The sequence below is a fragment of the Orussus abietinus genome, unplaced genomic scaffold, assembly GCF_000612105.2.
Source record: "Orussus abietinus isolate OABI.00-Male unplaced genomic scaffold, Oabi_2.0 scaffold327, whole genome shotgun sequence".
Lineage (NCBI taxonomy): Eukaryota > Metazoa > Arthropoda > Insecta > Hymenoptera > Orussidae > Orussus > Orussus abietinus.
The window spans coordinates 56,988-75,116 of NW_019394652.1; the positions used below are offsets into that span (position 1 = coordinate 56,988).

The 18,129-nt window shown below is 43.7% G+C and overlaps 1 protein-coding gene across 1 annotated transcript in view; it reads right to left on the reverse strand.

Moving 5' to 3' along the window:
• Window positions 1-18,129, reverse strand: part of LOC105694316 — a 38,548-nt gene that overhangs the window by 17,091 nt on the left and 3,328 nt on the right. Inside the window, exons 3-9 of the mRNA XM_023432939.1 lie at window positions 15,192-15,392; window positions 10,478-10,821; window positions 10,200-10,419; window positions 9,552-9,851; window positions 8,485-9,178; window positions 4,319-4,844; window positions 3,128-3,506 (exon numbers count right to left, since the gene is read on the reverse strand). Of these exons, the coding sequence (XP_023288707.1) occupies window positions 3,128-3,506; window positions 4,319-4,844; window positions 8,485-9,178; window positions 9,552-9,851; window positions 10,200-10,419; window positions 10,478-10,821; window positions 15,192-15,392 (2,664 nt within the window). The remainder of the gene's footprint in view (window positions 1-3,127; window positions 3,507-4,318; window positions 4,845-8,484; window positions 9,179-9,551; window positions 9,852-10,199; window positions 10,420-10,477; window positions 10,822-15,191; window positions 15,393-18,129) is intronic.

Genomic DNA, 18,129 nt, shown 5'->3' on the forward strand with positions numbered 1-18,129 from the left:
CGTATTAATAAATACACAGATTCGATCCTGAGCGTCTCGATCGACCCTTAAATTCGGATTTACAGGGCCCAGACTCGATAAATTCCGGATTTAGGGGTACGATGTAGACGTAGTTACTAACAATTATGCAGACTCGATCATAAGCACCTCGATCGACAATTAAATTTGGATTTACTGAGTCCGGACTCGATAAATTCCGGATTTCTAGTACGATGGAGACATAGAAACTACGTCTCCATCCTCCTTCTAAATCCGGGATTTATGGAATTCAGATTCAGTAAATTGCATATCTCCATCGTATTAATAAATACACAAATTCGATTCTGAGCGTTTCGATCGACCCTTAAATTCGGATTTACTGGATCTAGACTCGATAAATCCCGGATTTAGGGGAACGATGGAGACGTAGTCATTAACAATTGCGCAGATTTGATCATAAGCATCTCGATCGACACTTAAATTTGGATTTACTGGGTCTGGACTTGATAAATCCCGGATTTAGGAGTGCGATGGAAATGTAGACATTCTGTGAAAACGACGATTGGCGGTATGTCTTATTATACTACTTCATGACGAACATTACAGCGACCATATTCCTTAAAGAACATTTCACCCTCCCGATTGACCGATTTCCTAACAAGGCGCAATTTCGAAGACCTTTTATGACAAATGAGTTGTAATTTTATTCTACTATTATATTTACAACGGATAATAAATTTATATTTAATTAATGGGTAGGTAATTAGGCAAGGAAAATAAAAATATAAAAGCGCGCTTTTATCCGTGGCTGGTCGCGTCTATATTTCCAGTTTTTATCTAATTTCATTTTTCTCGCTAATCCCCTGCGCAAAACAATTTTTACAGTTTTTTTACACTACAAGTTAATGTATCTGCATTTCGCTCGCTATTTACGCTGACTCTTTACCGCAGTTCGCACAGTCTCTTACTCGTCGCTTGTAAAATGATAATTAAATCTTAGCCAATTGGGATGCCTGAATCTTCACAAAGCAATATGGCCGCCTTCCTGCCTTTTTTGTTCCCTCCTTGTCTATTCGAGCACAGAGAGTAAGTCTCAGGTGTACACGGACTATTTGGGCGACTATATTGACCACGGCTCCATCGCACCCCAAGATCCGGGATTTATCGGGTTCGGATTTAGTAAATCGCAAGTCTTCATTGCATTAAGGTAAAGTGAAACACGTCGAGGAACTTGATCGACGTCGATAAAGAAGATTTTTCTAAATGCCTACGTTGCCGACGTTGGTTTTTAAATTGACAGCTGTGTCGAATTATATTGGCTATTGTACTAAATGGCATCCTCCAGCTGTCGTTTTCGTACAATAATTACAAAGAAATCAAAGTAAAGCTCCGGAAATCCTCTGGATTCATGCCTTCTGGGGCTCTAATAGACTGCAGAGGGACCCCGTTTTTCGACATTTTTCAAATTTTAACGGATATTTTTTAATTTTTGTTTTTCCAACATTTTAGATTCCGTCTGTGAAGGAAAATTCTCTGAAGAGAATGACGTTTGGGAATTGTCGAAAACTTTAACCGGACACTCGGAATCGTGGCAATGAAGGAGCAGGGCATGAGACGCGTGGTCTTCTTTATCCTCCCGTATCTCCCTTAAATATTAATATTTTTGAATCCTCAACCACTGAAATTAATAGTCAAAACTTCAATAAAAACGTTGCAAGAAAGGAAATGTATGTATGTTGTTTCGGTTCTTCACAAATACCATTTGAATTTTATCCCATTATTGGCCTATTTTCGCTGTCTCATCTCCTTAAAAAGAACCAATTTTTAAGTTACGTACGAAACGAAACGACCGGTTCAACTTGCTTCCATTTTTTCGCCTTCCCAGTTTTTCCTTACAACTACGAGCCACCCGGATCATTAATGGTCTGTAGAAAACAATGAAATTGAAAAAGTTCAATTTATCACGTTTAAATTAATACTTCATTTGACTCTCTAACGTTCGGCACTTGACCATACCAATATGGCCGCGAGCTCTCACTTCGACTTGAACCAGAGGGGTGACACTCCTTATGGGAGGAGGGTAACGCGGAAGTTAGTTCACCTACTCCAAGCAAAGACTGCGCTAGTGTCGTGACTTCTCACTCTAATAGAAAGAGAACAACAGAGAAAAAAATATTTTAACCAATAGCAAGAGACTCCAGGAGGCGCAGCGTAGATGCGCATGAAAATAATCGGGACAAGTGAACCAAAGTGAACCTAACCTCGATTAGTGGCAATATTTTTACAAGTTTCGATTACCTCGGGTATTAAATCGCGAACGTGAATTTGTAAGTAAAAGTGTAAATCAAGAACAGTTTGTAGTTTCTTACTATAACAATTGTAATAATTAAATGGATTGTAACAAAAATTAAATTTGTATAGAATTTGTATAACGAAAAATATTTATACGTTCATAATAATTAATATTTTTATCTTAATAAATATTTTACTTTTTAACTACTGATTAATGTAATTATTTCAGTTCTTACAGTGATTTAAAACAGGCGTTGCGCCCCTGACACTTTTGTTACTTCTTTTATGTTTAATATACCGTTTTCTTACATTTGCGTGTGTCAGTTTAAGCAACGTCTGTTTTGATCATTGCAAGTATTTTTTAAATTCCGAAAATTAATAAATGAATTTGAATAGCCCGCCAAATAATTTAGTTCGCGAAGAAGGTTTACTCCAACCGAAGATGGCAGTAGTGCATAAAGCGTTACACCCCAACACATGGCAGTGTCATCCCCCTGCTTCGGCTTCCACTCCGCGACCAAAAGCCCAGTCCCTCTATTTCTATGTCCATCACCAGGACCGAACTCAATAAATCCCGGATTTGGAAATACGATGGGAACGTAGTCAGTGCCGGCGTTCAAAGGACCCATGTCCATTGGGGACAAATCCAGCAGGCTTGGGCTTCGACTAAACATTCTTACGGCCATGGTATGTATACCTTACGAGTATAGTAACCTACGGCCGCGGCCAGATGGCGTTGCCGGTGGCGCGCTTGAGCATCCTAGGTGGCTATGGCCTCGGCCGACGCCGACGCCGACGCCGAGGCCGGCCCTCAGACGGAGGTCTCGAAATCGGCGACGGCGTGCCGTCAACAGACGTCATCCTTGCCGTGGGCCTCGAGGTACATGTCGCCGTAGCGGCCGGCCAGCCCGTTGTCGCGGTGATGGTGGTGATGCGTCGCCGGATGGTGGAGATGGTGGTGGTGGTGATGGTTCGCGTCGACGGCGACGGCGACGGCTACGCCCTTCCGCTTCCTGCGCTTGCGCGCGCGGTGCCGGTAAAGGCAGTACTTGAGGCAGCCGGTGGCCAGCAGGAGGACGAGGAAGACGCCGAGCGCCCCGGCGGCGACGGCCACGTACAGCAGCGTCACGCCGAACCGGTACGAGCACCCGGAGTCCTCGTCGAAGCCCGAGGGGCAATGGCGCACGCCGTCGCACCAGAGAACCGGGCTGATACACGCTTGGATCTCGGGGCACCTATGGGCAGGTGAAGGGGGACATAAGTCTGGTTTACATTGGTAGAGTTAAGGTGAAGTGAGACCCCCTTCAAATCAGTCGATTCGAATACAACACTTTTTTTTAAGGGTATTAGACCAAACTATCCGAAACTTTGACACATCACTCCTGATCATCTAAGAATTGTCCTGGCACGTTCAAAATATGAATTTTTAACAATATCTTTTAACTCAGCCCAGGCCAGAACCAAAATGGCGTCGAGCTCGCATATTTCGATCAATATACAATTATCGAAGGCTCTGATATGAGAAACGAAAGGGTCAGTACAATTTTATGGGAGTAGGAGCCCCTTTCTGGGGCTCTAATTGACTGGAGAGGGACCCCCTGCGCCATCTGTGATTTCCAGGTCAATTAAATTTTCACTCCGAGACCTCGTATTACCTTCGTTTTAGCAAAGAAGCGCATACAACACTTTATTTTGCCTTTATCCCGTTCAAATGCGAGTTTATCGATTACCGGAGTGTTCTAAATTGTCGTAAAATTGTCCTGGCCCCTTCGATTCTCATATCAGAGCCTTTGATAATTGTATATCGATCGAAATATGAGAGCTCGACGCCATTTTGGTTCCGGTCTGGGCTAAGTTAAAAAATTGTTCCCAAAAATCCAAATGTTGAACGTGTCAGGACAATTCTTAGATGATCAGGAGTGATGTGACAAAGTTTCGGACAGTTTGGTCTAATATCCTTAAAAAAAAGTGTTGTATTCGAATCGACTGATTTGAAGGGGTTCCACTTCACCTTAAACGGTGACGACGCTAAAAGAACTGCACCCACCTGTAAGGGCACTCTTCGGGACCGGGCGCAGCAGCCAGCGGCGCGCGCCGCCTCGAGATGGCCATCCAGGTGACGGCGTGAAAGCCGGGCTCCCGTTGCAGGAACTCGACGACGAAGCTGCGGGCGTGCCGGTGCAGGACGGCCTGGCCATCCGGGGCGCCGGCCGATAAGTTCCACCCGGGCGAGAAGAAGTCGACGGCGCGCCGCGCGCCGGTCTCTGGGCAGACGACCGTTCGCTCGGCCGTGTCGGCAGCCCAGTAGACGACGATGCGGTTCGACGTGGGGCAGCCCTCGGCCTCGGCCCCGAGGGCGTAGCCGGCCGTCCTTAGGTACAGGAACCCGCCACGAGGGTCCTCGGGCTCGATGAGCCAGGGCTCGGCGACGCAACGCGTGGCCGAGAGGTCCTCCGACTCGGCCAGCACCTCCTCGACGGCAGCCAATCCGGGCAGAGGACCACGCAAGGAGATCTCTCCGCTGGTGCCACGCAGACGACGCTCCTCGAGACGCGCGCGCGAGCACCCGGCCCCTCCACCTGCGGACAAACGAATCCTCTTTATTAACCACTTGCGCTATAAAGACGTGCCAGGCACGTCGAGATGCTTTTGTTCCAAAACTGCCAGCGACATGTATACCACGTCGTTAGGCATTTGTCGCAGAAACAAAATCGACGTGTCCGGCACGTCGGCTAACAGTTGGATCGTTCATTATTCGAGCTACAGTTCCAGAGTGCACGACATCGCGTAGCGTCATCGATATCTTGGAAATAATTCAGAATCGATAGGGTATGTTGTACGGATGTTATACCGCATGTTATATTGTAGAGCGCGGCACGGTAACCGAAAATTAAATCGTAGCGCAAGTGGTTAACCCTTTTGTTACGGCAGTCCGTTCCGCCAGACAACCGCAACTGGGGTGCACATTGCGTTTCGGCAGTCTTCGGTGTTCGAACTTACGTATTCCACCTGAATGACGCCTCCTTGACTGCCTTTTGTATGTACACTTTTCTAAGTGCTAGATAACAACTGTTTTGTCGTATTATTCCATTATTCAATTTCTAAATAAAAGTCTAACCTTGAACTTTTTAAATATTAAAAGTTATCCTAATAGCTGATCTTCTCACCTGTAGGCCTATTCTCTAACTCGTAACGATAGCTATCGTTATCGTTAGTCTACCGAAGCGACACCGTAACGACAAAATCTATTCTATAACTTTCTTGATACGACAAACGTCGTTAATGTAGCGACAAATGTCGTTATGGGTATCGGTAGTTTATCGAGCCCTACAAGACCCCTCGCTAAGAACGTAACGAGTAACGTCGAAGCGTTAACCACTGGGAATCCAAGAAAACCTCTTCTCTCATTGGTTCTATCGTGACATTTAAAATATATACAGAGACTCCCAACCAACAAACTTTAATTAAACGCAATTTATGAATTTAACCAAACAGCAAATTCAGCTTTTGTAATTATTGACGTGGGTATTAATTTTGAGTAAGTTAAGAAATATAGAAGCACTAAATTCTAAGGTATGTATAACCTTTGTGTGCATGCAAATGTTTAAGAGTGAGGTTATGTTTACTCAATACATCTTAACATAATTTGTGTAACATGTACCGTGTATGTATGCACTTTCAATAACTGTGCCGTTTTTCTATTATTTTATAGAAACAATGGCAGAACATTTTCTCGAGTGGGAACTTCTAGTATTAGAAAATCGAGTACGCCAATTAGAAAGACGAATAGAGATGAGACGTCTAAGAGATGCACAAAATCCATTTGACCTTCCTTACAATGAATTTTTAAAACATTTCCGATTAAGTCCAGAACTTGTTATGGATATTGTCAATACACTGCGTCCACGATTGGAAAGAGAAAGAATTCATGGCTTATCACCAGAAGTAAAAGTATTGGTAGCAATTAATTTCTATGCTAATGGAAGCTACTAAAATCCAGTTGCTGCAAATATGAACTTGATAGTTAGTCAACCATCTGCTAGTCGTTGCATTCGTAAGAAAATAAAAGACTATTTCAAATACTAATATAAGAAAAGATTGCATTAAGTAGTGTTGAAACTGCTTTTTAATAAAGAGCTATTGAAAAAATTTCAACTTCGCTGCCGTGAACCAGTATTTTTAATTTGTATCCTGTTACGTCCGTAAGAAAAATCCGTGTAGTAATTAGAGTATATAGTTATAACTTCACGAGACCTCGTACCATCCTGGGAATTTTGACTTTCTCCGCTTTATGCGAAGGAACCGAACTTTCGCGAAGGGTTGGGTAAACAAGACCATAAAAAATACCCTTGGACGGTACGGGATCTTACAAAGGCATGGTCAGGCCGTACTCGACCTGGCTACCCTTTTGCTACCCTCGCTGCCGAAGTCGTGGGAGGCGACTTTTTTGGGCATCTCCGCCAACGAACCAATCACGTAAAGGTTAGAAAAAAATTTGTATCCCTTCCACAACGCGGCAACATTTTTCTGAGGCACCGCGAGTCCTTGCGTGACTCCAAAAGGACACTCTGCTTTTTACAACGAACGAAGGAAGTCCTCGATTCTCATTTAGAACAACGTAACGCGAAGCTGCATCCCTCCGTACGCTTTATCCCAGTAGAAGTCTGGTTTAAAAACAATTAATCAGAACTACTAGGAGCTGTTCGCCTTCTGGCGTGCAGTGCAAAGAACACATCCTTTGTATCTTTCAGTGTTCACAAACTTATCTTAAGAAAACGTGAAATTTCATTGGTTGAAAACAGTTATGCCAAATAGGGCATTGTCGCTTGCGTAACGATGTCGTTAGCTCGTTTTGTATCGATAGGCTGTCGCTAGGAGCAGTTACAGAAAACGCCATTCGTTAAGCTGTCGGTAGAACAAAGCGACTACCATCGGTAACGTAACGATAACGACAGTTGTCGTTACGAGTTAGAGAATAGGCCTACTGGTCTTGATGGTCAAACTGTGTTATGTATGTTCAAAATGTATATTTAGGATGATTAATGCAATACGGGTGAATATAAACAAAAGATACTCCGCAGATATGGTAGAATTTGTTACCGACTAAAGGCGGTGCTCGTACACAAAGGTCGTTGCATGTGTGCTGACTATAGTGGATGCTCGTAACGAAAGGGTTAATAAGGACATGCAACTTCATGTGTAAAGGCCTTAACAGACACCTCGTTTCAGCATAACGGCAAGTATAAAAGGAGGGACTAATCAATCAGATTGCAGAAAACATAATATGGCATCGTTTGTCGGCAATTTGATTGACTAATTCTTACTGTTATGCCAACGGTCACTGCTTTGCAAGGTATCTGTAAAGGCGTTAACGCCTTTTACGGGCAAAAGGTCGAACTACGTAAGTCACACCTATTCCCCATTTGTTGGCTTGTCGTTCTTTCTTTTAAAATGAAGAGAAATCCGTTGAGGAATTGAATAATTACCGGTAAAAGCAAATTATTCTAATTGATATACCATCTGAAACAACGCGTCATGTTACCGGCGTTTACCAGAGATGAGCGGGGAGATGTTTCACGCCATTGTTTAAAAGGGAGGTATGGCCCCTTGGCGCCCGCTACCGTGTTTACACCTCTGTAAAAATTGGAACTACCATCAAAGGGGCTAAACGTTCGCGATCGGTAAAACAGGGTATACGTCGATGCCGTGTCGTAATATCAATCATCCACGCATAACAACTTTATTTGGTATTCGTGGTCCTCTTTCCCACCCTACGTTGACCCTGACACTAAAAGCGGAAAGACGATAACTTCATTCTACCGATACTATGTTGTATTTGAAATCTGCAGACGCATTTTTTTACCGATAGAGAACATTTCGCCCCTTTGAAAGCAGCTCCACAACGCTAGGGAGCCCTGCCTACCTTTCAACAATGGTGTGAAACGTCTCCCCCCTCATCTCTGCGTTTACAATTATGTCGGCGTATGTGTTGTATTATGCTGAGAATTGTACGAAATGACAAGCTCCTTATGTCCTTTCAGTAATGTGATTATAAAGAAACCGAAGTATCCACCAGGAACTTCCTGGATCCATGACGTTTGATAACCGATTACACGACCATCACTTGCTCTTTGCAAAAGTTAGTGTCAATTAAGATGTAAAATAAATAAAAGTATCGATACTTTGGTGGTCTCGGTTAATTCCTACCTTCACCTCCCGCTCCACCACCGGCTGCGACGAACCGATACTCGCCCTCGAAGAAGAAGTCCCGATAATCCTGTCCGCCGGCCATCAGGCTGATGGTGAAGCGCACCTCGACAGCGCCAGCAGCCAGGGGTCTAACCGGCAGCCGCTCGGTGAGATTCGAGCAGAGGCAGGCACGACCCAGGCGCACGCCCTCCCAGGGCAGTTCGGCGACGACTAGTTCGGCGACGCCTTCATGGCGGTCCTCGCGTAGACAGGTCCACCGGCCCACCAGTGGGTCCAGCCGGGTGGCGCAGGCCCGGCCCCCGAAAGAGGCCCGCACGATCCAGAGCTCCAGTCGCTGCTCAGCACGCGGCTCGAAACGGTAGACGCAGCTTAGATTGCGCGCCCCACCGCGCTGAAAGAGGAAGACGCTCCGAGGGGATCCAAACGTCAAGGACGCGCCGCCAGGACCAGGTCCAGGTCGGAAGACGCGGTCGCAAGGCGCCGGCTCTTCGACGAACTCATAGCGGAGCGCGAACCCCACGGGATAGAGGGCGCTGCCCTGGCGCAGCGCGTGTTCCAGGGTAAGACGCCGTCCAGAGGAGACGTAGCTTTCGGCTAGGCTGCAGGGCCGAGCTAGGTGGCTGCCATTCCGCAGCAGCCCATGGTCGCAAAGCCGCGGCACGTCGTCCTTGCAGAAGCGGCCCATCAGCGTGGCGTTCTGTGACCCAAAGAAGGCGTCAGCGCGGCCCCATTGAGTGAATCTCAGCTGGACATGGATCGGTTTGACACTGGCACTGTTGGACACGCGTTACTGGCCGTCGCCAAGGCGCTATCATAGTCCATCCCTAGCATCGGTCATTGATTATAGGTCTAGGCCCTCTTCTGCAAGCGATCATAAGATGTAACCTGATCAAACCTAATTTAACTGCATAAAAATTGCATTTGATGAAGAACTATCTAGAGCTGTTACTAGGGTCCAATGCTATGAATCGGCCTTGTATCGCTATCTTGGCGATGCTTCCAATAGTGGCGGTGCCCAAATGATCCGTTGGGATTTTTCCACCCATTGCACGAGATCGGTGACGATTCACCTTTCTTGTCTCGTTGGCTTCCGCTGGGTCGCCGTCCCAGATGAGTAGCCGGGCGCCGCAGTCGCCGGACCCATCAAGCCCAACGGCCGGGTCGGCCGCAGCCGCGTGGTACTTGACGAACGAGATCCACACGACCTCTCCAGGCCGACCCTGGAAGTGGTACCTGCAGGTGGTGTTGGGCGGCAGCGAATGCTTCGGATTCTCCAGCACCCCAGCCGACTTCTCTGAACTCAGGACATATAGGTCGCAGTCATCGGCGCCCTTGGCGAGGCCGTGTGGCCGTTCGTCCACGAAAAGGACCTGCGAGACCGCGTGCGAGTTCCTCAGGATCACCCAAGACCACGGCGGACGGGAAGGACCCGTTTCGCCACACGGACACAAAGCATTGGACCCTGTTATTCGACACACCAGTGTTGAATTCCTTTATATAGAACAGCTCATGGAAGATCTTGCCTGGGGAACCCTGACAATATATGATCGCCGATAACCATAGTGCGAAGCATAAATATTTCTAGGATCCTAAAAGAGAGACATACCTTGATGTATGTGATTGTGAACGGTCAACAAAAGTGTGTCGAATAAGTGTGTCCAATATTTTGCGTCGAAACGGATCTGTATACAAATCGGATACCACTTCAAGAATCCTACCTGGACCTCTAACTCAAACCCGGGTAGGAAGGAAAGCGGCACCGGATGGAAGGGATTGTCGAAGGGCGACGTGTGAAACTCGAGCAGCATGGTGCCGCGACTGCTGATGATGTTGGGGACGGCATCGCCGCCGCAGAGCCTCACGAGTACGCGGTCTGTGGTCGAACCTCCGTCGTAGATGGTTAAATAATCCTGGACGATGTTGCACTGTCCCCAAACCCTAAAACCAAACAACGAGTGAGCATGACCCCGACTCCCGTCCATCCCCGGGCACTCACTTAAGGACGCGCTGGCTGCGGTCGTATTTGACGACGCGGTCCTTGATGTGGATCTTGTGGCCGTTGCGTTGACCGACAGCAAGCAACGCGCGGTGCCCCGGGGGTGCCCTAGGTTGCTCGATGCGGTAGTAGCAGGTGACGTTCCGGGGGTAGACGCCCGGGTAGTTCGGGGACTGCACCCTGCAGGCACGTTCGTCGCACCTGGTCAGCACCCTGTCGCAGTAGGTCCCGTTGACGAGCTCGCCTCTCCATATGGGCAGACTGCTGTTCCCGTAGCGTAGATGGGCCTCGCCTCGGCGCAGGAACTTGTAGGAGAGCTTTAAGTCGAAGTTGTATTCCATGCCCTGGAGGGAGAAGCGTGTTAAACCACCAGCCCTGATCGAACCCTGGTTGGATGAGTGGTACGTTTCGTCCCAACTCCGTTTGGGCACGGATCATTTGACGCACAGGTGTTATCCACACTAGAGTTCTAAATCCAGTAAGTTACGTAAGAAACGAAGAGAAATTCCCGGTAAGTTATCGGTAATTTCTCCAAAGCCTTTTTTATCGAGAAATTATGAGAATTTGAATTTTTCAACAGAGCGAACGAGAGGTTTCGATTAGCTATAGAGAAACATCGTAGAGGGGAATTTCCGTTGTACGTTCTCCGTAGCCAATCAAAACCTCCCATTCGCTTCGTCGCAGAATGAAATATCAGTTCGTTTGAAACAAATCGCATGGAATTTTCCGTGAAGTTGTACATACGTGAATATTTTTAGCTGGAGGTAAATACGACCCTATAATCAATATTTTCTAATAGTAATTATTACTCTTTAGCTTGAACTTTGAAGTTGATTGAAAAAAAAAAAGTTATTTAAACGAAGAAACCTAAAGTATAAATAACAAAATTAACGTTCTCTTAAATTCTCAATGTTCCCGGTAACTTACGGTATGTTTCACAGTTACCTTCTCCAATTTAATGTTACCGAGAATTTTCGAACTCTAATCCACACTAGCACCTCTTTATATCGGACATAGTCCATGACAATTTTCGTCTTTGGCATCGTCATGGACGTATAATATATGGACCACTCATTAGGTACCGCTCGTAGAACGGGGAGAGAACGAGAATTGCGGCAATCGTGTCTGCACTTGTCTGTGCTGGTTGAATGCGCAATAAGTTCTTGACAGTTGGTTAACAGCAATATACATATCCACACACGCAAATTACTTCACTGCGCATTCTTGTTGCGCAGACAAGCGTAGACCCGATTGCCAGCGTTCTCATTGGGTGTCTTCAGAGGAGACAACTGTTGAGTGATCGGTTAGCGCTCATCTGCTGAATGGGTACGTTCACTCAACATGTTTATTGATCTGACGCCATTTTATGTATCAGAAATTTTCTATGCTACCAACGCTCAAGGTGTTGGGTAGATCAAATTCAAATTCAAACGGTGTAGATTCAAGTTAAAGAAGCAAGGATGGCAAATGAAATCAATTATTACAATGAAATATATGAAGTAAACGGTCTTCGGTACGATGTAGTAGAGAGTGCAGAAGTGCATAAAATGTTACAAAATGGTAGGTTATTTCGAAATGTATACTTAACCTTAATCTAATATATTCAATCTTCCTAATATAGACCAAAAAACTAATAATAAATAAATAATTAAGTTAGTATGAACATGTGAGTGTTCGTTTTCAAATGTTACATTCTGTTACGNTTTTTAGCTGGAATTAAATACGACCCTAAAATCAATATTTTCTAATAGTAATTATTACTCTTTAGCTTGAACTTTGAAGTTGATTGAAAAAAAAAGTTATTTAAACGAAGAAACCTAAAGTATAAATAAGAAAATTAACGTTCTCTTAAATTCTCAATGTTCCCGGTAACTTACGGTATGTTTCACAGTTACCTTCTCCAATTTAATGTTACCGAGAATTTTCGAACTCTAATTAGACCCAGTCAGAGCCATATTCAAGCATAAGGAATGAGCGGTCTATGTATTATATGTCCATGGCCATCGTAGAAATATTTTGTGTTTATGCGACACGATCAGTAAGATCCTGGGGGTCTATTACGTAAAGCAAATTGAGCGAAAATGTGAAAAATGAGGAGCTGACGGTATTGCGGAACGTTTTTGGAGGTGAAAATGCGAGACCATTCATATGAATTGGGTCGACACAAATTTTTACGCGAAATGGTGAAGTATACAAGAAAAGATATATAAATAAGCGCCGTGAATGCCATCTTCCACGGATTGTGACACCGAAATTCAAAATGGAAAACCTCCTGGGTGTTTTGATTTTTGGCAACAATCATATTCGGGGACGTAGTAATAATCTTATTAGAAGAAGAAGCGAATTACGTGATGCCTCAGATCCATTTTCGTTAGAGGAAAGAGAATTTACTAGGATGTACAGATTAGTTTTTGTTATTGCGAGGTTATATTACATTATAAAACATTGAAAACTGTTAAATAATTCATGCTTACATGACATGATAAGAAAATTATATCGTTGAACTTCTAATTATAGTACATGTAAATATGAATATAATACATATTTAAAAAATATAAATAGACTCGAGTCCTCTTCTTTACTTTTAACGGCTTTCCATCTTCTCGTCTTTCTTGCGTATAACCCCTTACCTCTCAACAATTTTCGATTTACAAGGTATGTACCTTTATTTGGCAATATTACCAGACCGGAAGTGCTAGTGATCTCGTTCTTTCATACAGCGAATACGTAATTCGATGAATAAACCCACGTGAGATGAAAGTGCGAGAAGTGAGCACTCTCGTCAAAAATACGTAATAACCGCCCTGGGGGTTCATTACGTATGACAGATTGAGTGAAAATGTGAAAAATGAGCAGCTCACGGTATTACGGAACTTTTATCGTGGTGTAAATGTCAGATTATTCGCGTGAGACTACTGAATAAGGAATTCAGTGCCGAGTGATGAGATATGAGAAAGAAGAACAATAAACAGGAGGATAGCGAGAGAGACCCGACGACAAGAGCGTATCTAAATATCCGTTGAGAAGGTTCAAATTGTTAGCGATTAACACGGCCTACACAGCAATATTAATAATATTTAATAACGAATGGGATAAGGATGGGAAAATGTGGATCGCGAAGGGGCACCTCGGGATATTTCTAAGCTGTTGACTATTTTAGAAAATCAGTTCCGCAACAGTTAAGTTAATAGTCATGTTTGTTATTAACATCACAATTATTTTGTATTTTAGTATATCATAGTATGTTATCCAGGATATTTTTTGTCACTCACTTTTATTTTGATACTATGTCGCATATGAAACTTACAACTTTACACAAGTCTTCATTTACGGTAGGAGGTATAACAAATTCAAATCGTTTTCAAGCGTTGTAGCCAATCAATTATATGGTAGACTTATGCTCAAAAACCTTTCCCGCATACTTTCTGTCTCAAAATTTCGCATTTTCACTCGGAGGATATGTAATCGGGTGAATTAACTCGCATGAGATGAAAGTGCGAGAAATGGGCACACTCGTCAAAGATACGTAATAGGCGCCCTGTACTTGTTATCGTCATGGAAATTGTCGTCGAAATTTCGCATTGTCACTCGAAGGATACGTAATCGGGTGAATTAACTCGCGTAAGATGAAAGTGCGAGAAGTGGGCACACTCGTCAAAGATATGTAATAGACGCCCTGTACTTGTCGTCATCGAAATCGTCGTCGAAATTTCGCATTTTCACTCGGAAGTTATGTAATCGGGTGAATTAACTAGCGTGAGATGAAAGTGCGAGAAGGGGACACACTCGTCAAAGATACGTAATAGACGCCCTGTACTTATTGTCGTCATCGTAATCGTCATCGAAATTTCGCATTTTCACTCGGAGGATACGTAATCGGGTGAATTAACTCGCGTGAGATGAAAGTGCGAGAAGGGGGCACCCTCGTCAAAGATACGTAATAGACGCCCTGTAGTTGTTATCGTCAATAGTGGATGCACGAATATCCCTAGGATCCCGAAAACGAACCTTGCCATGAACTGCATCCACTGCATAGTCATATAGTATGGACTGAGTATCTATTATTGCCAATAATATAGAAAATGTCCGTCTGATAGAAAGAGAGAGAATGTAGTTTGTGCCACTCTCCTTCTCTCCATACTCTTTTCTGATTGAATGGCAACAATAGATGCTGAGTCCATACCATATGTCTATGATACACTATGAAAGGACATCACAGTTGATGTGCCCAGAGATGAGCGGGAAGATGTTTCACTCCACCGTTTGAAAGGGAGGCACGGTCCCCTGGCGCCCTCTACGCCCTCGACACCTCTGTAAAAATTGGAACTACTTTCAAAGAGGCGAAATCTTCGCGATCGGTAAAACAGGGTATACGTGGGTGCCGCGTCGTAATCTCAACCATCCACGCATAACAACTTTATTTGGTATCCGTAGTCTCCTTTCCCAACCTAAAAACGAAAAGGAGATAACTTCATTCTATCGATCCTATGCTGTATTTCAAATCTGCGGACGCGTTTCTCTTTATCGATAGGGAACATTTCGCAGCTTTGAAAGCAGTTCCATGGCGCTAGGGACCTGTGCCTCTTTTTTGACAATGGCGTGAAACATCTCCCCGCTCATCTTTGATGCGTCCAATGTGTTGTGCCCAAATGAATCCGTGGAGGAACTGGGTAGGTCTGTTGCGAAGTGGATCCCTCCCGGCTGGACCGTTCACCTGCTCGAAGAGCCGCGAGACGTAGAGCGCCAGGTCGATGGAGGGCGTCTCGCTGTAATAGACGGTGTACCCCCAGGCACTGCCGCACCACTGGCCACCCGTGGCCGGGAGGCCCGCCTCGCGGATGGTTACGTAGCCGTCGGGACATCCCTCAGCAGTGTACGAGTCAAAACGGCCGACGGTGAAGGCGTCAAACGTCAGCTGAAAATCACTACCTTTAGACAGGACGGTCCAACCCACGGACCCTAGCGACTAATAATGTGCGAACACGAGGCCTTAAGGTGAAGTGAAACCCCCTTCAAATCAGTCGATTCGAATACAACACTTTTTTTTAAGGGTATTAGACCAAACTGTCCGAAACTTTGACACATCACTCCTGATCATCTAAGAATTGTCCTGACACATTCAAAATTTGGATTTTTGGAAAAAATTTGTTAACTCAGCCCAGACCAGATCCAAAATGGCGTCAGGCTCTCATATTTCGATCAATATACAATTATTGTAGGCTCTGATTTGAGAAAGGAAAGGGTCAGGACAATTTTACGAGAATTTAGAACACTCTGGTAATCTATAAACTCGCATTTCAACGGGATAAAGGCAAAAAAAGTGTTGTATACGCTTCTATGCCAAAACGATGGGAATACGAGGTCTCGGAGTGAAAATTTAATTCACCTGGAAATCACAGATGGCGCAGGGGGTTCCTCTGCAGTCAATTAGGGCCCCAGAAAGCATGAATCCAGAGGATTTCTGGAGTTTCACTTCGATTTCTTGATATTTATTGTATGAAAACGACAGGTGGAGTATGCCATTTGGTACAATATACAATATAATTCGAAACAGCTGTCAATATAGAAACGAACGTCGGCAACGTAGGCATTTAGAAAAATTTTCTTTATCGACGTCGATCAAGTTCCTCGACGTGTTTCACTTCACCTTAAGAGGATATGAGAGGCGCTAAGAAATTTAATCGACGTCAATAAAGAAAAATTCATCTATACCCTTTTTGGTGGTAATAAGCTGGCGCGTCCTATTACCGACATTTATATTTACGTCAAGCTCGTATACTGTCTACGTTGAGAATTATACGAACTGACGGGTTCTACATGTCATTTCGGTAAAATGATGATAAAAAGATTGATGTAAAACTGCCGAAATTACATGAATTCGTGACTGTTTATATTTTGACGAACCAACGTCGCCATCTGCGACGTTTAGCTGCAACTAAATTTTTCTTCTAAACGTACCGTTACCGACATTTATATTTATGTTGAAGTCATTTACAATCTACGTTGAGAATTATACGAAATGAAGGGTTCCGTATGTTATTTCAGTAAAGTAACGATAAAAACTTCGATGTGAAACTGTCGAAACCCCACTAATTCATGACTTTATATTTTGACGGACCAACGTCGCCATCTGTGACGTTTAGCTGCAACTAAATCTTTGCTCTAAAAAACAGTGTTACCCGCAGGACAAGCCAGCATTCTCTCGCAATCGTTGGTGAAAGTATTTATCCATTTCTACGGTATTCTAAATTGTTCGATCTAGGTCCTGAAACTCTTCATTTTTTATTCTAAGCCTCCAAGAAGCGTAAAACATCGAAAACGTGCACGGACCACACCATATTAGTTCTAGTCCATGATAGGTAAATAAATTTTGGATGAAAAATTAAATTTCACGAGTTTCCGGACCTACTTTAAGGTGAAGTGAAACACGTCGAGGAACTTGATCAACGTCGATAAAGAAGATTTTTCTAAATGCCTACGTTGCCGACGTTCGTTTTTATATTGACAACTGTATCGAATTACATTGAATATTGTACCAAATGGCATACTCCACCTGTCGTTTTCGTACAATAAATATCAAGAAATCGAAGTAAAACTCCAGAAATCCTCTGGATTTAAGCTTTCTGGGGCCCTAATTGACTGCAGAGGGACACCATGCGCCATCTGTGATTTCCAGGTCAATTAAATTTTCATTCCGAGACCTCGTATTACCATCATTTTGGCATAGAAGCGCATACAACACTTTTTTTGCCTTTATCCCGTTCAAATGCGAGTTTATCGATTACCGGAGTGTTCTAAATTGTCGTAAAATTGTCCTGACCCTTTCGATTCTCATATCATAACCTTCGATAATTGTATACTGATCGAAATATGAGAGCTCGACGCCATTTTGGTTCTGGTCTGGACTGTTAAAAAATTGTTTTGAAAAATCCTAATTTTGAAGGTGTCAGGACAATTCTTAGATGATCAGGAGTGATGTGTCAAAGTTTCGGACAGTTTGGTCTAATACCCTTAAAAAAAAGTGTTGTATTCGAATCGACTGATTTGAAGGGTGTTTCACTTCACCTTAAGGCCTCCATATTCCTGTGGTAAAATTTGAAGCGAACACCCAATTCGAAGAATGAGGGTGAATTCGCAGGTTAAGGTCGACTCTACGACCAACAGCTCGCTTGTTCGACTTGCAAAATAAAAAAAAAATAGGAAATTGTTACTTATACATACCAACTAGATTTTATATTTTGTATGCGGCCCAAGACTATTTCTGTTCACGTAATGTCCCATTGAACACTGTTATATAACTGTTAGGTAAATGCTACGTTTCCGAAGCTAACGTGTTATGTAGCATAAAAGTAACATGGAAGTTAGATGTTCGTTATTATTTCCCCCACGAAAAGGTAACATGTTATAAGTTCAATGACCTTAAAATAATATTAATTTTTCAAACATTTAATAAAAAAATAATGGAATTTTATAAACAATTATGTAATTCTTTTATTTCGTAATATTTTGTGGCACGTGGCAATAGTTAGGTATTATATAATAAATCAGATATTAAATGAAATTATGTGAATGATAAACTATCTGATTTTACTTAAAGACAATTAGGATTTCATTCGACTAGCAAACAATTACTGATAATGTATATCAGAGCC